The sequence below is a fragment of the Panthera onca genome, chromosome D3 (genome assembly GCF_046562875.1).
Source record: "Panthera onca isolate mPanOnc1 chromosome D3, mPanOnc1 haplotype 2, whole genome shotgun sequence".
In the NCBI taxonomy this organism is placed as follows: domain Eukaryota; kingdom Metazoa; phylum Chordata; class Mammalia; order Carnivora; family Felidae; genus Panthera; species Panthera onca.
The window spans coordinates 56,677,251-56,699,790 of record NC_138350.1 but is presented as its reverse complement, the minus strand read 5'-3'; the positions used below and the strand labels follow the sequence as shown (position 1 = coordinate 56,699,790).

General features: G+C 46.5%; 1 protein-coding gene across 7 annotated transcripts in view; it reads right to left on the bottom strand.

The window, feature by feature from the left end:
* The window catches only part of FHOD3 (formin homology 2 domain containing 3), a 468,838-nt gene that overhangs the window by 385,392 nt on the left and 60,906 nt on the right, over positions 1–22,540 (bottom strand). For all 7 annotated transcript variants that reach the window (XM_060613641.3, XM_060613642.3, XM_060613644.3 and 4 more), the window contains exon 3: positions 11,548–11,612. In XM_060613641.3, coding sequence (XP_060469624.2) covers positions 11,548–11,612 — 65 coding nt within the window. The remainder of the gene's footprint in view (positions 1–11,547; positions 11,613–22,540) is intronic.

Sequence of the window (22,540 nt, the reverse complement as noted above, 5' to 3'; positions counted from 1 at the left end):
TATTTAATCTTGGATTCTAGGTACAACCCCATCTGGAGGTGACATCACAAGTCCTTCCCATGAGGCCCAAGTCAGCAGCGCCCCCACCCCCCGCCCCTTGAGCTGGACTCAGTACTCCATATCCCCCACACCCCCGAACCAGATGCCACAGCCTGGGACCACTTAAGAGTCCTGATGAAGGTCAAGCCTGGAGTCAGATCCCAGAAAGAACTGAACTGCAAACTCTGGATGACAGCTGAGGAAAGGCAGGGCTACAACTTGAACCCCAACACCAAACTGCCTTGGGAGTTGGGAGTTGGGAGATGGGAGGATCACCATCCCAATACCTGCAGCAAAAGCATATACCACCAGTTCCACCCTTGAGAAGCCTGGCCTGAGCTCTTCCAGGCCATCTCAACAGACATGTCTCACTTCTAGAATCTACTATCTTCCACCAAAAAAAAAAAAAAAAAAAAAAAAAGTCCACAGCATGAATCTCATCAGTGACTCACTCTGGCCTTGGCAATTCCCAGCCAGGACAGCTTTGTGGAGCTCCTTGTCAAGTCTCTAATGGGCTGGTAATTGTTTTTATGGCTTTATGATGAGGTGTGAAGTGCTCCAGGCTCTCTACATGCTTCCTGGTGGCTTCTGAAGCCTGGGAGCCACTGCCCAGTGATGGCAAGAAGCACCTAGTCTACCCATCCCCAACCTCACCAGCCCCAGGACCCAAACTGCAGAACAGGAGGTAGAAGAAAAGCTAGTGCATGCATTTTAGTGCATCACTTTAAAGTGCCATCATTTTAAAGTACCCTGTGCCAGACAAGTCATTAAAAAATCTTCCAGATACAGTCCGCTCACAATTACTATTCCAGGTTATTTATGTGTCAAGAGTTTACCATCACTAGCGGAGTTGTAGACAAAACAAACATAAGTTTCTATTTTTTTGGTGCAGTTTGAACAGCTTATCCAATCATTCTGTAAATATCAACTCAGAATATTTTGACTACCTTTATAGGGTTTAGAACATAATTTTCCACTTTCAAGTTACACAATATAACTAGCACTTGGTGTTATGTTATGGTGTTTTCACTCCTTTTCACGCACCCAACTGTCTTATTTAATGGCGGAGCACATGCTCAGAAGCTTCACCCTCCCTCTCGGCGGTACCTTCAGGAGAACACCATCTGGGGACACATAGAAGGGTGCCATCAAGCTGCCTTCACTTTCACAAAACCCATTTAGTTTCAGTGAAGATTGGAGTATTTCAGCAAACATGCTGATCATTCGATGCTTGCCCAAAGTGGAACACCCTACAATGTATCAAAACCAGGACAGCTGAAGAGAAGAAAACCACAGAGTGCAAGGCCACTAGTTCAACAGGAATTGTGAACTCAGGACAGCCAACTCCATCCCACAGCATCAAGTAACATGTGAACAGAAACGTATTGACCTGTAGTTTCAAACCTGTCGGCGAAGCAGAAAAGGGTAGGGGCTATATCACACATTAAACACCTTAGTTGAGCATTATTTGGGTTTTATATTTAAGAATTTGGCAATGTCTTTCCCTAGTTTAATATTTAATACAATTCTGAGATCCAATTCTGGATAAGGAAGGTCCTTCAAGAATTGGGGGCAAGACATACATGGCATCCAAGTGAGTTCTGTCTCTAAACACGCCGGACACTCCCCAAGTACCTTCGAGAACCACTGGGCATTCCCATCGCTCTAACAACTTGTAAAGCAACAACACACAAAACTGCTAAGAACGATGATGATATTTACCACCATTTGCCCCAGGTAGTACCCCCTGGGCACCACGTTTGCACTGTGCACATACTAGCTCCACCACTGCCAGGAGGGGGGCACCAGAGCTCCCTTGTCCTTCCCGTTATCAATAAGCAGACAGACCTAACAAGGCTGAAGGTGGGAGAGGTGGCAGTGGATGCCCCAGGCCCCACTCACAGTGCTCTGCCTCGCACACCTGCAGGCCACGAGCGGTCTCAAGCGCTGTGCTTCTGGATCCACACTGTACCCCACAGAGCCCGGGGCTCTCCTGCAAACTCTTGAAAATGACTCCGCCCACTCCCCCAGATGTGTTACTTTCTATTTACTTTCGCGTTCTACTTACTGCCTTTTCTTCCTAAGAAAATACCAAACAAATTCATTTCTGAAATAAATGCATTAAATGCACGTCAGTACCATGACCCTTTTAGCAGCTCTTTCGGGTTCCTGGACCAGATCACAACATAGGCGTGTGTAGGCTTCCCCGCATCACATACCAGTTAGACACCAGCTAAGTGCCCTACAATTCAACTCAACTTGGACACCATCTACCTGTGGAGAACTTCAAGTACCACAGGTTAAAGGATCAGTCTTACAAGACTGTGCACCCTACTTCAAACACTAATAGTCAACTCGGGTTGTCATCTGTGCCCCTGATCTACCAGCTTTTGATCACAGGTTCGAATGAAGCTCTCGTTGAGTTTGAGGAATTCGATACACAGAACTCAAACATTTTACTTGACTACCAGTTTATTATAAAAGGATGTAACTCAAGAACAGTCACGCGGCAGGGATGCATAGAGCAAGATATGAGAGAGGGGTACGGCCCCTCCATAATCTCTCCAGATGTGCCACTCTTCCTGAATCTCCCTGTGTCCGCCAACCAGCAAGTTCTCTGAACCTCATCCTTTTGGGGTTTTACGGAGCCTTCATTATAGGCCTGAGTGATTGAATCACTCACCAATGGCTAAAAGGTCAGGGATGGAACTGAAAGTTCTAAGCTGTCCAATCACATGGTTGGTAACCCACCCCATCCTTAGGTGGAGATCAAGCCACCTCATTAACAAAAAGAATATTCTATTGCTCTCCTCACTTAAGAAATTTCACAGGTTTTAGGAGCTTTGTGCCAGAAACAGGATCAAGTTCAAATATTTATCCTCTATCACTATCACAGGTTTCTTTAATCAACAAATACTTTGGGGTCTGCTCCTATGGTGTGGACACAAAATGGCCCACCTTCAAATGCTCAAGAGCTAACTGCTACCTGGAACATAAACCCTACCTCCTAGACCTTCCCAGGTAAGGACCAGACCTCCACACCAAGAGCAGGAAGACTCCCAGCCTCCAGCCCAGAACACTTTTGTTCCTTTCCAGGAGCTCCAAAAGCCAGAGCTGCCAGCATGTAGTTCTGGTCAGTTAGGAGCCTTAGTTTCCAGGTCTTCCCAACAAGAAGTCCAAAATGAGAAGCCAAGTCCAGCTGGTCAAGATGGAAGTCTGAAAAGGGACGCAGAAACTCCGGCTTCTTCTACAGCAGTTAGCAGCCCGGCTTGGAAAAGGGAGTTTCAGCTGCACAACAAAACATTATCAGCTCTTGAAGGATGAAATCCATTTTTTCCTCAGATCCTAGGACCATCTACGAATCACACCAGGACTGCACTAGAAAACAGTCCTTCGAAGCCTGGTGAAACTTTGCTTCAGGAAAGTATTTTGGAAGCCCTATCTAGAGGTTTTGTCAGCACTTCAGACCTCTCAGACCAGAAGGGTTGCACCAGGCTCTGTAACCATGTGGACAGGAAAGAGCCGAAGACCGTTTAAAAATGTCCTAAAAAGCAAAGGAACAGGCCAGTACAAAGAGCACTAGTCAGGAAATTAAGAGAGATTCAGGCCTTAGTTCCCCCACCTCCCAGGATGGGACCTTGATATCACATCCAGATCTTCTGGAGGCCTCAAGTCTCTTAGCCCCTCCCACAGCTCCAGAGGACTAGTGAGGGTCCTTGGGACCAAGGGTGGGTAAAGACCCAACTGCTAAGGTGCCACTCTGTGAACATGGTTCACATTACTTTTAAAAAAATGGCCAAGGTTAACAATATACAATTTCGTAGACTTCTCCAACTATCTTTGTGACATTTTACAACTTGAAATACTTGCAAATACATTATCTAATTTTCAGGGTGATAGTAAGTCGGCCATTAAATCTACAGTGAAATCTTAAAAGGCTAAGAAATGACTCAACTATCAACCACCTAATGCTGTACGTTGTCACAAAGATTTCCCTGAATCCATGTAAAATGGATCCCCTCCTGCCCACACCATCACAGCAGTCACTAGGATGCAGATAAATCACATCACACATTGAACAGAATGTTTTCTTTTTTTCAATTATACTAACAAGATTGCAATTACGCTCACCTTTTTTATTTTCTCCTTTGCTGTTCTGTCACTATTACCCTGGCACGTGAACTGAGACTCCAGCACTTGTAACCAATTCCCAAACACCTTTATCTCCTTTGAATTAGATCTTGAACCGGCTGCATGTTTTGACTCAACACTAATGTTTTCCATGTGTTTTTATTCCCAAATTAAAATATTTCCCATTTGGTATTTCCAGATCAACAGCAATCAGTAAAACATGCCCAGAATCCCCACCCGAGAATCCATTTTCTCCAAGTCCCTCAGCAAGACCCGAAAAACATAGGTACCCACCCAATCCTTGAAGAACCTCCACGTAACAAGGTATCTGCAAGCCATCCGACCTCCTATCAAAATCTCTAGTAACCAGACAAATCACTTTGTTTCCTGACATGCTTTTACTGTTCCATGAGCAAAAATGAAGCTGTTTCTTCACGGGGAGAGCCACAGGTGCAGAGAGCTCGCCACCAGAGGCTGCATTACATCCCCCAGGCAGCTCAGAGCCGGAAGTAAAAAGCGTCTGTAGCAACACTCTAGAACTTGTTCAAAAGCATGGTGGTTTCCTTATCAGGGGTTGTTTTTCTGGATAAAACTAAAGGTTCTGCTGGACAGCAACTTTGGAATCTAGCTGACAAGTTTGAACCATATGCTGGCTTGTAACATCTGTTACAGGTCTCCCCACTACGATGACTCCATTCTCCCGAGTCAATTTCTGCCAAAATTTCATGTTCCTTGTCAAGGATGTAAGCCATTATTAGGACAGTGCAAAGTAAACATCGATAATGGTTCTAAGGCAATGCTCAAATTTTATACAACAAACTAGGGATCTTCAGAGATAAAAGGTGACAAAGAAGCCATGAATAATTTAAATAAAGTCAAAAGGGGAGAGTAAGGACACAAATGTGACCTTAAGAGATCTTGTGTAGGTGCTTTTCTTTCTTGTGGGTCAATCCACATTTGCTCAGATTTCCTTCCTCTTAATTCCCATAGCTGACCTGAGTTTCCAGCTGGATCTAGAAGGTTCCCAGGCAAATTCTCTCATAGGTGCGTCTCCTTTTTTTTATTCACCCCCTGTATTTATGTTTACCGGCATGTCCATAGACAGTAGAGTTATTCTTTAAGTTCATTCTCTACATGTTTTTAGTTTGGGGCAACAAACCATTCCTGACTTCTCTGTGTACTGTCCACATCTTTATGTGGATAGATTTGACAGAACGGAACGGCTAGGAGTATTTAAACACCAGACCCCGGGGCATTTTAACCACCTAATGGAACATTCCACATCCTACCTCTACCCTTTCTCCCTTGGGGGAGAGGGGTATGGGCACATCTGTCAATCACTGTTTGGCCATAAGGCACCTTAGCGGTAGCCACCCACAGAGTGAAGAGTCTGACAAGCTGACTTCTCCCAGCCCAGACCCAATGGCCTTCTAGACACACGGGCATTCTGTGGGGTCTGCACCTGGGGGCTGAAGTAGATTAATAGGAACCAGATGATGGGAGGTATTTATCTGATTAGCCCAGAAGGCCCATTTTTACCCAGATAACAGAACTCTGGGTAACAGCAGGTCACAGACCTGATGGGGTGTAAAAGGGAGATTTAAAAAGATTTATAAGCACTAAAAGTCTCCTGTAGCAAAGAGAAACTCAGGATTTCAAATCTGAGCACAATTTGTGCCAAGGCAGTGGCTAGCCACTTGGGGATCCCAGAAAGAAGGCTGGGATGGGAGGGCACCTGGGTGGCTCAGTTGGTTAAACATCTGACTCCTGGTTTCAGCTCAGGTCATGATCTCAAGGTTTCCTGAGTTCAAGCCCCATGTAGGACTCTGAACTAACAGCACGGAGCCTTCTTGGGATTCCCTGTCTCCCTCTTTCTCTGCCTCTCCCCAAATAAACTTTAAAAAAAGAAGAAGAAGGCTGGGATGGGAGATGGGCTCCAGGATTTCTGGACAACCAGTGCATCCCTACATCGAAGGACAGGAAATGTGACCCACTGTCCCTAACCCCACAAGGGAAGACTATGACCAGGAAACTAGGAGCCTAGCCACTGTGACATCCACAAACAGGGCAGGAGGAAACCTCTGCCAAGGCCACAGAGGAAAGGTAAGAGCAGAAGCTGGCACCTGGGAGGACATAGGACCAAGTCAGCAAGAATCCCAGGCCCAAGATTTGAAGTCAGACACATCAGGGCAGGGGGGCCAAAAGGAGAAAGAACGGCTGGGGTGGGGGGCTGCTTCTGGTCAGAGAGCAGCCTATTTTACAGTTTTCCCAGTCACCCAGCAGGCCTTGGGGACCTGCCACCTATAACAACATGGGGCCAGCAACACCTACATGGACAGAGGGGCAGCACACCCAAGCTAGAAGGGCTCCACATTCACTGCACAAGCCTCAGGTGTCTCAGCACCCACCGTGTTAAGGGGCACCTCATCTTTACTAGCTAATATACAAATACCACCAGGTGTTAAGCCCAAGAGGGTCCAAAAGGCATTTTGAGGTTTGCAGAAGGAAACCTAGTTTTCATGAGAATTCCAGAATCAAGAGGCAGTGAGGACCACATTGGAATCCAATTAACAGTCCAAACCCAGTGTCCTCTAACAGCCCACCTGAGGAGCAAGTGCAACATCAAAAAAGCAGCTGTAGGGAGGCCTCCGTACAGGGCCAGGAGGGCTCGGCCACATAAAACCCCAGCTCAAACTTTACAAGCCACTCAGAAGCGGGCAAGTGGTACTCTGCCCGGTCAGAAAGCTCAGCAAGTGGGGAGAGGATAGGAGCCACGCTCATTCACAGGCTAAACAAGGCAGAGCCTGAGAAAAGGATTAGAGAACAAAAAGGGGGGAGGGCAGGGTCAGGGATCATGGGTAGAGTTCCCCTCTCCAACTTCTAAACACAGAATCCATACTGTAGCCAGAGAAGATTCAGACACTAGGCAGAACCTGTAGCTCACCGGGAGCCCCTGAGCCATCAGGCACACCACACAGACTCTCACACCACCTCCATCACTACCAACCAAAGCTAGCCCGGATCCAAGACCTTTAACCAGCAAGGCGGCACACAGCCACAGGAACCTTCTCAACACCGTGCCCCAGGGAGCAGCCCCCTCTCAAACAGCTAGCACCTGAGCTGAATCCCCTCGGTCACTCCTGCACTAGAAGATTCTTCTTGAAACACTGCCCACTCCCTCCATTTGTCATTAGCCCCGTTGCTGGAACAGCACAGCACGAAGCACAGAGCCGGAGGACTCCACTCCAGAGAGCAAAAGGCCTGGCAAATGCTATATGGAAGCCTCATTCTGTTGTCTATGTTGCTGGAAATGGACTACTTTTTCATCCATGGATGAAGCGGCCTTCTCCAAATGTGCTTTTCTCGCCTCTACAAATATCCTCTCTCAGTGCTTTGACCTGTTATGAGCAAGGAGACTAACCTCATGGAGAGATTAGCCGCTTCAGCTACCTCACCAGTTTCTGCCTTCCTCACCTCTGTCTTCATGGGCAGACCTCATCATCTCCTAGGTTTTGGGGAAACTCCTCTAAAGGCTCTAAAAATCCTTTGTACCAGGTTGTTCTTCACAACTACAATCAGAAATTATACTTTGCCGTCTTAAGCCAATGTAGCCTTTTAATTCAATGCTGGATATCTCAAAGTGTCCACCTTACGGGTTGCAGACCATCACGTGACAGGGTTTACTTATTCTCTTAATGAGAAGACAGGGCCTGGTCCAGAAAACTGAAGCAGAAGTTTTAAGCCCAACAAAATGCTTTTGAAGTAAGCCAGTAGAAAACCCTCAGAAAACACCTTTAGGATCCTAAGGATTTCAAACCCTTTTTGTTTCTAAATCCTCAATTCCATTTATTATCCCTACAATTATTCTGCACCTTTTCTCTTCAAGAGGAGATTGAGTCATCAGAGCCAGCTGGCCCTCTGAACATTTTTCTGGTGTCTGGAAATAAGATCACTTGCAGGGACCAACTAATTTATTTTCTCTAGCTAATCTCATAAAAATGCAGACTTTAATGCCAATCAGGTTTTTTTTTTTTCTCCATCCGTATCTAAGTTCATGCCTACAACAGGACCATCGGTTTAAGGGACAGAAGCTAGTCATGCATCGTTTGCTGCAACATTTCATCAAGTGGTCATACCCAAAATGTACAAAGAAATAAGAATGAGAGTGGAGAAGAGCAAAGAGGTACAAATAGCTTAAGGGTCTCTCTCCATACCGAAATCCCATTCCAACTTCCTGCTTCAGCACTGCTGCGCTATCAGAAAAGGCCTCTGTTGGCTGCCAGCCATGACCTTCAAAGCAGCGTCCAGTGGCCTTCACTTTTTGGGAGATTGGCTTGGTTGCTGACCACAAAGGCTCCACGCCACTCTTGTCCCAACTGGGTACAGAGTTCCAAAGTTAACACTGGAGAATTCCAACGGCAGGTCACCTCCAATTCATCAACATGCAGTCCTGGATTCTAAACGTTCCTATACTTAATAGGAAGTAAGAGGATTGTAGGGTGTAAAAAACGTTTTGGAGAAATTTACTTGATAGCATTTTAAACCCGAGCCCAAACCGATCCTGGATCCTTCCAGCCCAATCGTGTAGCGGGAAAGGGGTCGTTGGGGAAGTGGCATATGGTGCCAGGCCTAAGAACAGTCATTGTCCGATGTCTGTAATAGCTTAACCATGGCTTATATGGCAAGGATGGAAACCATCTGGAAAAGAAACAAGGACTCAACCAACTGTTATGAAAAAGGTTTTCCCCCCCACTTGTCATGTTTTCTTTTCTCCTTTCAACTGAAGATTGTTCCAGGTTTGGTTTATCCATCCCAAAGAAATCTCATCTAATATTGCCATTTGGAAAGGAAAAGAATATGTCACAATGGGGGTTGGTATTTCATACACATCACACATACATTCCATTTTCTATACATAACCAAAGGATAATATTTAGTGCTGTTACAATAAATCTATTCCAGATCTTGCCAATAATAGGAAACGGAACAAGAAAGGGTTTTTTTTTTTTTTTTTGAATACAAAAGAAAAGCTTTGACTCTTGGGTACCCATGTTAAGTTATACAGTCAAGCCCTCCCATCTGACACAATTGGGGCTGAGGTAATGAGTGGTGAGAACTAATTAAAGCACAAAATCTTTTTAAGGTAACAAATACCTTAAAACTTTATTTAATCTGCAGCTATCGAAATTGACCATCCTGGTTTGCCTGTTATGAGATACGGCACGGTAAGGGTGTACACTTTCACACCCAAGCTATGGGTGTGAAAAGGTCATTTCAAGCTATGACCTTTCTTTGACTAAGAGTCTACTAACTAGAATTATCTGTGGACCTTCTGTCATGAACTCCTCCAATGATGTGGTCTGGGATTTCCAATCCCCATTTCTGTGAAATCGACCAAGAACAGAGATACTTGTGAAGACTAGAGCCCTTCTGGATTTTTTCCCATGTTCCCCAACTCTTAATAGTTGTCCCAACCCACCTATGTTGATGAATGCTTTGATAGTTACTAGTGTTGAATCCTGTCCAAACTATTCCATGTATTTTGAAAGCAGTGATTTTTATACTCCTGTTTAATCCGTTTATAAGATATTCACCTACTATTTCATCCCATTACTTAAGTCCAATAGCAAGCGCAATTGGCATAAGGAGGGTGGAGAACAAACACACCGATCCTGTCAGCACCTGGTTCAAGCACTCCAGCAGGAAGGCATGTGTGTCTTGGGAGAGCCCTGGACCAGCTGCTGGTGCTCGGTGTGCTATGGGGATAAGTTATGTGTTTTACATGCCACATGTATTACACGAGACTGTAGAATACCTAGGTTAATGCAAGTCAATAGCATAGCTGTTTAAAAAACTATACTCGAAATATTTATATTCCAAAAAAGTGCATTTACCTAATAGGAATTAGTTCATTAGGATTCTGATCTAGCCTATTTTAGTGTTCATCTGCTTTGCCCTGCCTACTCTCATGGGAAATACCAATTCATATTCCTGTCCCCCATCTCTACTGGTTATCAGCTATACTTCAATATTTCACTTCAATGGTATTCAGCTTATATATTGGAATTTGTTCTAGATCTGGATTTGGGGGGAGGTGGGGTCATGCCAAGTCCTAGGTCACAGACATTTTCATCAGGTAGATTTATATATATAACTGGAAAAAGTGTCAAGCAGGTGATAAAGCTAATGATTAAATATATATTGCCTATTTTTATAGTATAGAGTTCATGGTCACTCAGTGCTACAGGCAGCTGACACGTCAACAGTCACTACTGAGGCTCCTACAGACCTCATTGTTTCCAACATGATTAGGAACCCTCCCACCCCTGAGGTGTAGGAGTCTACTATACAATTACTCGCTGGCCACAAAAGTTGTCACCAGAGACCCTAACTTCCTTGCACACCTAATACCAGATGACTTTAAATTACACAGTTGCCCTCTACATTCATCCCCTCCCTCCCTCCCTCCATCCCTGGTTCTCCAACAAGGAAATAGGAAGGAAGTGAAGGGACCAGAAACCATCCCTTCCACTCCACTCAGTTACCACATCCTAGGTATAGACTGGGCCTCTAGAAGATGACTTATGCTCTCTTAATTAGTGTCCTGAATTAAGACCACAACCTGTAATAAAAGCAAAACTATTCAAACATGGAAAATTTCTATATATAAAATAATTTATACTTTTTTTCTTCTCTTTATGTTACTAGATACTTGCCTCAACTTGACCTGATGCCAGGAGGAAATCAGGCCCGGGTTTTAGATACCTTTCACATAAAAATGGTCTATGTCACATAAGTAACTGCTTTCGTTGCCATTCAACCCACATGTATAGATGGGGAAAACAACGGGTACAGGAAAATGGCTGCAGGAATGGCCCCAGTAGGGTTCTGGTATGATCACTGGCAAACCATTCTGAACCACAAACACATCCACTTGACACCATATTGCTTTCGATCTACAGACGCCCCATCCTACACTGACCTGAGATTTCCCTGTCACCTGAGCACAGCCTGGAGGCTCAGCCCCCACTTCTTCACAGCGAGCTTCATGGAGCCACCAGAAGGCAGGTGAATATCACTTCAATTGGCTGGAGGTTCACACTAACACAACCCCATCAAGAATCTCATCAACAATCTGTCTTACCTCAAGCTCTGCTGGCTAACCAAAAAGCAAAGGAAGTTGCAATGAAACAGGGCTTCAAAAAACGATTGCCAAAAATGACTTCACTAAACTAACCACCTGTGGTAAGGACCAACCCCAATGAATAGCATACTCCCAAGTATTTTATTGGGATTAACATTTAGATGACATTTCTTATCACACATTTAATCACTTGAGGGCCGATGGCAAGTTCCCCTTCTGCACCTGTCACTCACCAATGCAGGCATGGACCCTCACGGACAGCTGTGTCCTCAGGACGATGCTGTGCTTTTTGCCCCGCCTAATGGAGACAGGAGACAAGATATACATGGGTATCAGAGCAGTCACCAAAAAGACACGTACATGCTATCAATCAGCTTTAAGGTTCTGGCACACCCACCTCAAAGCGATTCTAGATCAGCAGGGACCTATACAGAACAAGAATTTATCCAGAAATAACATGTCACAGGGTTTTACAGAAAATAAAACAATCTGGTTTGATTCTGTTGGATGGGCACACAGCTTTTATTACCAAACCTGGTCAACTCATCCCGTCCACAGAGTCTGCACATACCCATGCTGGGACAATTTTAAGATCTGTGCCCAAATGAAATCCCTGGAATAGGACAACACAATCCTGCTTGATGATTCCCCTGACCACGTTTACATTTTTGGATATAGAAGAAGGGCATACACAGTGGAGTCACCAAAAAGAGCTGGCTTGCTGTCCATCAGGGCAATACTGTTACAGCTTTTACTCTTCGCTCACAGGAAGGTAGGAGTCTACCCAGTAGCTTACAGGCTATTTATTCTCAGGAATGCCAATTTACGCCATGCCTTGTCTCACCTCCTCCTCTTTCTCACTTCAGGGAAGCAACCAGGATGGCCCTGTGCCCCAACTCTGCTCCCGGGGTCGGGGTGGGGGGGGTGGGAGTGGGGGGTCCTCCCACCCTGAGCTGAGAAGGACTCAACCACATAGCAGTTAAGTGGATATATGGGAGAAAAGAGCAGACCTGTCTACCTAAGGGTAACAGAGGCTTTGAGATTTGGACAAAGTGGGGAGCCGGTGGACAAAGATAAAATGGAGCCAGCCAACCAGCACAGTAGCAGAAAACCTGCTGGCTCTCAAAGCTGCTGTACTCCCTGCCATCCCTCTTCTGGCAGCTCCTTTCTCCCCATCAGGGCTTACCCTACAACACAGTCTGACAGTGCTTTCCTGCTTCCTGCACTTGTGGCTGTGTTGGAAGCAAGGGAACAAATCTGACCAGGGCACATGGTTAATATCGTGGTTATAAATTCACAATCACTGAAACAGTATATTTTATTCTCGAGACCAGGTAAGAGGACAAAGAAGTATGGTTTTCAAAATGGTTTCTTTCAAAGGAGAAAGGAAAACCCCTTGCATAGTCCTGCAAGAGGAGGCAGTAGCCTCCACCCCAGCAGCTGCTTATAAGCACAAGACCTACATTTATGGTCCCTTCAGATCCCTCCTTTCTACTTTGTGTTCATCTGATGCTTTCACATTTGCCATGTGCAAGGCACTGGGCTCAAGGAGCTTGTAACAAATACACAACACTTGACCCATCTTCACAAGGTTAGATTCCTATCAACCCAGACTTCCAGACTTTCTACACACACACACACACACACACACACACACACACACACACACCCTTCCTTTTCCTCTTGACCATCTAGATGCTGACACTCCTTCAGTTCTTGTGATCATACTAGAAAGTCCTAAACGCATGGAACAGAATGAGGGAGAAGACTTCAGTGTGTTCTGGGAAAAGGCAACAGGAAAGGGGTTCCGGGACGGTGGGGCAGGGAGCAGCCATCAAGTGTGTAGTTTCACCCAGAGATGGGCAGAAGCCATGCTTGGAACAGTGACCAGAGAATCAAAGAGTGAAGGCCAGACCCTAATTATGAGTAATAGCCAACCCTAAGTCCACAGATCTGGAAGATTTTCTGTAACTCATGTTATCAGGAGTTATGAGTCAATAAATAAAGCATGGAGACAAAGTACATGCTTTAGATGCCCAGATGTGGGGGGAAAGTAGGGAATGGCCGGGTAAAATATTTCAGAAAACCTCAGGTTCTGGAAAAGTTCAGAAGGGCCAATTGATAGCCCTGCTTTTATCTTTAAACAATGACAAAAATCCAATGTTGAGGAAGTGCTTGTTTTCCCACAGAACTTTCCGGTCCCACAGTAGGCATGTGGTATGGTTGCTCTGGGATTCCAGGCACTTGCACGCAAACAAGGACGGTCTTCCTGAGGAAGTAATGGCAGGCACACCATACTGGAGGGGTCCTCTTTTCTGTGCTTGTACATTGAGAAAGCAAGCAATCAGCTTGGTTATGCTAAACCCTAAGGGAATTTATAAGGCCACAGAACAGGGGCGTCTGGGCAGCTCAGTCGGTTAAGTGTCTGACTCATGGTTGCCACTCAGATCATGACCTCACCACTCAGGCCATGACGCTGTGGTTCAGGAGTTCAAGCCCCACATCGGGCTCTGCACTGACAGTGCAGAGCCTGCTTGGGGTTCTCCCTGTCCCCTCCGCAGTGCCCCCCACTAATCTTAAAAATGACCACAGAAAAAAGGCCTATTTCGCAGTTTAGCACTTACAATTCCTCTGCTTCAACATTCTACCTCCTTCCCCGCCTGCCTCCATACACAAAATCCTCAGTGAAAGAAACCTGTGTGGAATTGGGGGCCATGGCAGCAGCAGTCCCCTGAGATAAAGGAGGCTCCAAATCCCAGGAATTCCTAGCACAGAAGAGGACTGGCCCAGGCGGAGGGAAGTGGTGATCATGCAGGCAGGTCCACAGAAGGTGTCCTTCACCCCCACTTCTCCCACCCCACCCCCCACTTCTCCCACCTTTGATGTGGGTGTCATGGCTATGCCCACTCTGCAGATGAGGAAAGTAAAGCTTGGAGAAAGGGGATCAACCGCATCAAGTCACATGGCTGGTAGAACAGACCCAGGCTGAAAGCAGGACGACTCCAGAGTCACCTGCACCATCCTGCCCTTTGCTGCAGGGTCACCTCACTAGGTAACCTTCCCCAGGGCTTACAAAGGGTCAAGAGAGGCATTATTAGAGACTGGCTTAACCTCAAGGCTAAGAACCTAACAAAAAAGCACACGCATTAAAAAGTTACAATGCAGGGACACCTGGGTGGTTCAGTCAGTGAAGCATCTGACTCTTGATCTCAGCTCAGGTCATGATCTAACAGTTTGCAATATCAAGCCCCACGTCAGGCTCTGCGCTGACAGCATGGAGCCTGCTTGGGATTCTCAAAATAAGCATTTAAAAAATAACAAATGGGGGAAGAGAGGTTCAAAAAATTATGATGCAAATGAAGAAAATATTGGCTAACCAAATCAGGTTTATTCGAAGAATTCAAGAATTACAGCAAGTTTCAGGTTTTATTTAGAGATGTATCAAAGATTGGGGCACCTGGGTGGCTCAGTCGGTTAAGCGTGTGACTTCAGCTCAGGTCACGATCTCACGGTTAGTGAGTTCGAGCCCAGCATGGGGCTCTGCACTGACAGCTCAGAGCCTGGAGCCTGCTTCAGATTCTGTGTCTCCCTCTCTCTCTGCGCCTCCCCCACTCACACTGGGTCTCTTGAAAATAAATGTCAAAAAAAAAAAAAAAAGCTTAAAAATGTATCAAAGGTCAATGCATGGAGGACACCAATCATAAGGACCCTTTAAATCTGATTACTTCCCTCCCTCCACAGCTTTCTTACTGGACATACTAGAGAAAGAGATTTTTATTTAATATGTGACCCTCTCACTTTCACTGACTCTACAATCTTTTGGCTAATTCTTTTCGCTTCAGAGAAATAAAGGTATCTAATTATTTTATCCCCACTTTTTCCAGTAAATATGCCCGCATCTCCTGTTTCACAGTTTAAAACTTTAAGGAAATTAAATCACAGATATACTTTTCCTCTGCTCCCAATAGGATACTAGGTCAGTTTGGGTTCAGACAATAATCCTAACTTGTTAACATTTACAGAAAGCTTATTATGTGCCAGGCCTGTAACTACCCTCTTTTTAGTTAGACTTCATTTTTAAAGACAAGTTTTAGGTTCACAACTCCCTTCCTCCAAAGGATCACCCCAGCCTCTCTGGTCCTTAACGCTTCTCACCTGGGTACCAGGCCTCTCTTTATGCAGATTTGGTCTTCACAAGATTACTACGAAGTAGGTTACATGGCCATTTTTACAGTGAGGAACTTATGGCCCAGAAAGGTTAAGCAACCTTGCTGAGGTCACACAGCTAGAAATTCAAAGAGCTCAGGCTCCTCCCAGCAAGTCTGACCCCAAAGCCTGAACTATCACCTCCCTACATCTGCCTCCCAGATTGATGTTCCTTCATTCCCTTGGTCCACCCATGTTCAAAGGTGTCTACTTTGTGCTGGAGAGCACAGGATATGCCAAGGTAAAAGGTACATCCCGCCTCAAGACAGGAAAAGAGAACTCCTCTCACTTCACAGCAAAGTTATGTGTACAAGGAATGGACACACACCCCGCTGTCCTTTCCCTTCTCCCCAGGGGCCGGGAGGCAGAGGAGAAGGAAAAAGCTGAAGAAACCACTCTGGACACACAGATGGAAGGATTTTGAGGACATGACAGCTGTTCTACCAGACCTAAGGATGACTGTCTACGTTTGAACTCTTAAACAAGAAACAAATTCATCTTACTTTTTTTCCATTTATTTTTTTTTTTTTTAAGACAGAGTAGGAGCCCAGGGGAAGGGCAGAGGGAGAGAGACAGAACTTCAAGCGATCTCCATATTCCACATGGAGCCCCAGGCTCCATACCACAACCCTGGGATCCTGACCTGAGCCAAAACCAAGTTGGACACTCAACCCACTGAGCCACCCAAGTACCCCCAAACTTATCTTTAAACCTTCCTATTTTGGTTCAAGATCTACCCTAACTACTACATGCTTTCTTGCCTTAATGATGCTAGAAGACGAGCAGCCATATTTGAAGGGTGATCAAATAGGGAAGACGGAAGTCACATCCTAAAGATGGCAAAGTAGAAAGATAAAATAAGTCCAGGCTCCTATGAGCGTCTTGTCATCAACACATCATCCTTCAAATGGCCCTAATTACCCTTGTTTTAATTGGACTTTGCTTTTAAAGAGAAGTTTTAGGTTTACAACTCCCTTCCTCCAAGGGATCACCCCAGCCTCCCTGGCCCCTGATGCTTCTCACCTGGGTCCCAGGCCAATGTGTCTCACCTGGTCACCTCATACCTCGAGTATGGCTCGACAAAACCTAATTTGCAGGAGCCCTCTCCCTCTCCCCAGATTGCTCCCACCCCAGAACCTCGCTACTTTTCTCAAGTCACTGTTACCCAGCTATTAATGTCATGTAGCCCAATTTCCTCATGTTTTGCTATAATCCGTCAACGAGTACCACAGCTCTAGATTCACAGCACACCCCCGCCTTCCCACCACATACCCCAAACCACCCCCCAACCCCGCCTTCCTCAGCTATCAGGCTCAGGTACACTAGGTCACAGCGGCCACCCTCCCTGGTACCTGATTGACTTCTGGGAGGGTTCCTTCTTTGCAATTCAGGTCTCTTCTGACGCCCACCCACACCTTAAAGCCCAGAGCCCACCTCAGCTCACCCAGGCCCACCTGATGCCATCCTTGTCCAGGGATGCAATCTGACATTTGAAGCTACTTAGAGCCTTTCCACTCCCACAGTCCACGCAGCATAGGAGTTCATGCTCTCCTGTCCGATTTCCTACAGAACTGTCTCCTTCACGCAGCCCTGAAGGGCTTTAAAAAGCACCACTGCCCGGGCCAACCACCCAAGTTCATAGTTGATTGGTCTGAAGCTGGGCGGGAAGAAAAACTGGTAAAGTTGCTTAGGTGGTGGCCGTACTCTCCAAGACGGAGAGCCCATGCTATAGGCTTCTGACCAAACATCAGACCCCCTGAGGAGCTCTTGAGGAGGCCAGAATCCCAGGCCCCACACCAAAGCTCCTGCAGTAGGTGCCTAGAAGCCAGCATTTTTAAAAATATATATATTTTTAAGCTTATTTATCTTGAGAGAAAGGTGGGAGGGCAGGGGGGCGCAGAGAAAGGGAGAATCCTAATCAGGCTCTATCTACACTGTCAGCAGAGAGTCCAACACAGGGCTCAAACTCACGAACCGTGAGATCGTGACCTGAGCCGAAATCAAGAGTCAGATGCGTAACTGACTGAGCCGCCCAGTTGCCTACAAGTTAGCATTTCTAAGCAGGTTTCCTCCAGGTTACTGATAGGCAGCCTAGCACTGGCCTAGGACTGGTGGACAAGGTTTTGCGTGGGGAGAAGTTTCACAGCCTTTCAATAGATTCTCAAAGAATTCTTTGTATCCCAAAAATGTCAAGTTTGAAGGAATATGTAATCTTCCTGTCCTGCCATGTGATGTGGGGAGAAAAAAAAACCTTATCCAATCACATCTTTACCTGTGTCTCCTCTGTTTCTAGGTCTAGTAGAATAAAGAAATCACCTGAAATACATACTGAACCTACATCTAAAAACCTATTGAACCTGGAAAAACAAACTATACACAAAACTCCTCCCAAGTTGAAAGAGACTCCGGTTAGGGCATGGATAGGAAGCAACGAGCAATTTTCCCCCTTTTCCTTTTAAGGGATTACCTTCAGCTGAAGAGTGCAGGTCTGGGGCCTGAGGCTCTTTTGGCAAATCGCTGAAGGTTACGGTCTGCTGTCTTCTCAGTGTGGGCAAGGCTCAAACTGCAGACTACCAAGCCTGCCTGCCCCTGGTCGCCGTGAGGGAGACAACCAGCCCTTCCGAACAAAAGGTGTCATCCTGGCAAGTTCAGTGCTCAGCTCTTCATTGCTGATTTCCCCCATCCAAAACTTTGCATATGCACAAACTGCACAGAAACGCCAGGGGTTCGTGGACCCACACACAGTTTCTGGAGGCTCATGAGCTACAGGTCAAGAAGTTAGGCATCTAAGAGTCAAATGAGAGCTCCCCCCAACCCCTCGGGGCCCCGAAGCACATCGACTGCAAAGCTGACAGTGTCGGGGCACCACCGCCCTAGCAGACGGGCTCCCCCACCTGCATTCAAGTGCATGCAGAGCCTTCCCCATTGCACCGTCGTCTGCTCAGCGTTGGCAGGGGCGGGGGTGGGGGGTGTGTCACACTCCCTCACTCAACTTCCGGCAGCATTTTCAGGAATGGTCTTTCCAGGCAGTCCTGGAGGGCTTTAAAAGCACCTCTGCCTGGGCCCACCCCCAAGTTCTGATTTCATTGGTCTGAAGCTGGGCAGGGAGGGAACCTGTTAAAGTCCCTCAGGTGGTGCTCATACTCTCCAAGACTGTGCTGTAGGTGCCTGAGCGAACATCAGACCACCTGAGGAGCTCCCCAAGAGGCCAGGATCCCGGGCCCCACGCCAACGTCCTGAAGCAGGCACCTAGAAGCCAGCATTTCTAGGCAGCTTTGGCCAGGAGTATTTGGCTCTAAGTACCTGCGAACGTTCAGCCCTTTCCAGCCCTGCCTGGCCTGACACCCTCCCGTCTGTGCCACAACCCTCACACTGCCAAGCTCTCCCCACCCCCCACCACCACCCCACATGGCTGGCCCCCGACTTCCCCACCACCACTCAGCCCTGTAAGGACAGGTATGGCGGCGGGGAGCAGTTAGCAGCCCCCCTGGCAGATGAGGAACCTGGGAAGGAATCAGAGCTGACCTTCAGATGCAGACCTGAACGCAGCCAAAGGTGAGCACCCTGAGTGACTGAGACAAAGGTAGGAGCCCCGGGGACGCACGCCCCACGTGCAACAGCCACACTGGTCTTCAGAGCACTCAGCAGCACTCTGCTCCTCGAGACCCTCGTAGCTCTACTGAGTTCCCTGAAACGGCCCCCTCAACCTCACAAAGCCACTACCCTCTTCAGGGCCAACCTCTGGCCCCACCTTCTCTGTGACAGATCCCTGTGCCCCTCGGCTGGCGCTGGTTTTCTTTCAGAGTTCAAAGGAGGTGGAAATAAGCAAAAAAGAGGCGGGGGCAGTCTCTCTGGCCCCGCTCTGCCCTGCGGGCAAGGATCTCGCCTCGGTTGCCCTAACTCGAAGAAAGGAGATTTCAGAGCGGTTCACCCGCGTGGGCCCCTCCAGGTCTAAAATCCAGTGATTCCCGTTTCAGTGTATCTCCTCAAATTCTAACTGTAATTATAGTAGAGGATACTACTTCTGAGTTTGTATTCTATGCTGGGAACTAGCTTAATGTTTCAGATACTACACATCATCATAGCTTTGCCTGTATCAACCCAACAAGGATGTGATAGGATTATCCCCAGTTACTAGGAAGCTGAGGTTCAGAGAGGTGAAGTAGCATCCCCGCGGTCACACAGCCATGAGACTAACCGCAGGGCCCATGTCCTCAACCACTAGGCCGTGCTGTTCCCCACCGTGCTCTCCTCCGGTGCCAGAGACCTTGTTGGGATCCCCGCTGACATGGGGAGGGAAATGGACCTGGGTAATACTGTCCTCATTTTATAAATAAATTTTATAAACCTCTATTAGAGATAAAGTGCCTTGTACCAGGTCACACAATGGCAGGGTCAAGAATAATAATCCAGGGGGTTCAGGGCTTCTGTTTCCACTACACCATGCTGTGGTTGCTGATTTCCCTGGCCTTGGAAGGCAATAAATCGACCTGGCTCCATTTTGGCAGCATAATAATTGCTTTGTCCTTCTACCTTTGAAGGTCTTTCTCCTCTTCTCCAGTTAGCGATAGCTTACGTGATAATTCTAAACAAGCAGTGAGTTAATTTTTAGTCTTGGCATAAAAGAGCAGGGTAATGGACAAGAACAAAGAAACTCCTCCAGCAAGGAAAATTCTCTCAGAACACACTGTACAAAAAACCCTACCGTTTGCACACTACCTGCCACACGTCTTCATTATACGGTCACAACATTAGCAGATTTTTGCTGTAATTCACACAAATCAAGAGAAAGGATGGTTTCGTTTGCCCTTTTCATACCTCAAAAAGGCAATTCTTAACTAGAAAGAAATTATGTTTTAACTGCCATTTGTGGGAGACATGAGTTTTTAGGCACATGACCTTTGCCAAATGCCACACCTCCTAGGAGAGGACTTAGCAGGGACACTCAGCACAAATGACACCGCAGGTGTATGTACCCAGACACGTCCCACCTATGTGGGAAAACTCAGCCTTCAGGCTGCTTGCAGCTAGTTCTCAGCAATTTGCCACATGCTGTCAGAGCTCAGTGGTGGTAAATGATCCAGAGACAACAGAGTGACCCGGCAATGCCAGGACAGCATCACCCTGGCCTGTCTTCTGCAACCTAGGCCAGGGACAGAGGAGTCTCCCCACCAATGTCAGTAAAGGTAGCTTCTTCATACTCTTCTGGACAAAAAGGAATGTCATCCTGAGTACATTCCAAAGGACAAGGGGTGGGTCACCACAGACCCAGGCTTTTTCAAAGATGATACAAAGCCCCATCTTGGGTGAGTTTGGAGCTCACCTGCCAAAAGCACAGCTACCCAACATGGTCTGGCTACCTTCTCCTGTTCACAGTTTCCCACGTATGAGTCCTGCCTTCTTGTCTTGCCATAATTCATCTTAGGTTTAGGGTGCAGAAATGGGGTCATGGCTGGTCCCCTCAGATGGACTGATGGCCAGGTGATGATTCACAAAGGAACGGAGTGAGAAAGTAAAGCCCCAGGATCTCCTCTGGGAGCTTACAGCAGGGTTCCTGGCTCTTGAGGAACCTCTTGAGTCAGGCTGCACCTGACTGCTGATGCGGACAGTGCCAGATGATGGCAGCAAATGTGTCTTCTCTGGAGCCTCCGTGCAGTGTGCTTGAGTGCTATTTGAACTAAATCCAGCGTTTTAGCCTGGGACCGATGATGTCCTTGCATGAACCAACCTACGTCACCCAAGGTGCCAATGCACATCCTGAGTAAACCTGAAATGCCTTTGCCCGGAAGCTCTCGGGATGGCTGGGGGAGTACACACTTGCAATCAGTCTACCTGTGTTCAAACTAGGCTCTACCCTCCACCGACTCTGTCTCCTAGGACATGTAATTTAACTCCTGACCCTCAGTTGTTTCAGATGAAAAACAGAAACAACCAAATCCAGTCACATGACCACTAAGATGAACTATTAAATACACATGCCGTGAATAAGGTGGTTGGTATAGTGGCTAGCATAGCAGGCATTCTGTAAATGTTATATTCTTCTCCATTTTTAACTCTTGATACTGGTGTCTAATGTAGTGTTGCTTTTTTCCCCTAAGCTCCCAACTCCAAATAATTCAAATTTGGATAAAGAAAAAAAATCAAACAGGGCATGGTCTTCAACTATAATACCAATAGAGACATTTTTCAGGTTGACAGCAATCTACTCATAACACTCCTGGAGTGAAGTCATCCAATTAGATGGTCATCCAGCCTGAATTCTCACATCTTATATAAAGGGATGTCATTGTCAAACACTCGGTAAAAACCATAGCAATGGGTGCGACTCCTGAGTGGCTCAGTCGGTTGAGCATCCAACTTTACTTAGCTCAGGTCATGATCTCACGATCCGTGAGTTTCAGCCCCACTTCTGGCTCTGTGCTGACAGCTCAGAGCCTGGAGTCTGCTTCAGATTCTGTGTCTCCTTTTCTCTCTGCCCCTCCCCCACTCACACTCTGTTTCTCTCTCAAAAATAAATACACATTAAAAAACAACTATAGTAATGGAATCTCCTCAAGTCTATCAATCTAATAATGTTAATTTGTTTAATGATGATGAATAGAATCTGGTGTGACATAATAATGATACCCCTCCTGTGTGTACGGTCTATCATAGTTTTCAGGTCTGTTCCCACACACAGCTGGGTCCTCAGAAAACCCTGCTTGTTCCTACCAAGGACCCTAGCCTTAGGGCTCATGGTCATGTTTTTCAGGACTCCACTGTGGAATCCTGCCATTTTACTGGTCACCAATGTTCAGTAAGTACCTATAATGTGTTGAAAAAAAGCTAGATGACAGATATTCAGACAGGCCCAGTTCTGACCTAGTAGAGCTTTAGCGGCAGATAATTGGGGGACAATTAAGGGATAAAGGACTGGAAATTGTGGCAGGTGTTAAGGCAGGGAAAACTAGGGTCAGGTAGAAAACTAAGAAGGCTCCCACTTTCCCTCATTTATTGAGCCATTCGTGAAGAATCAATATT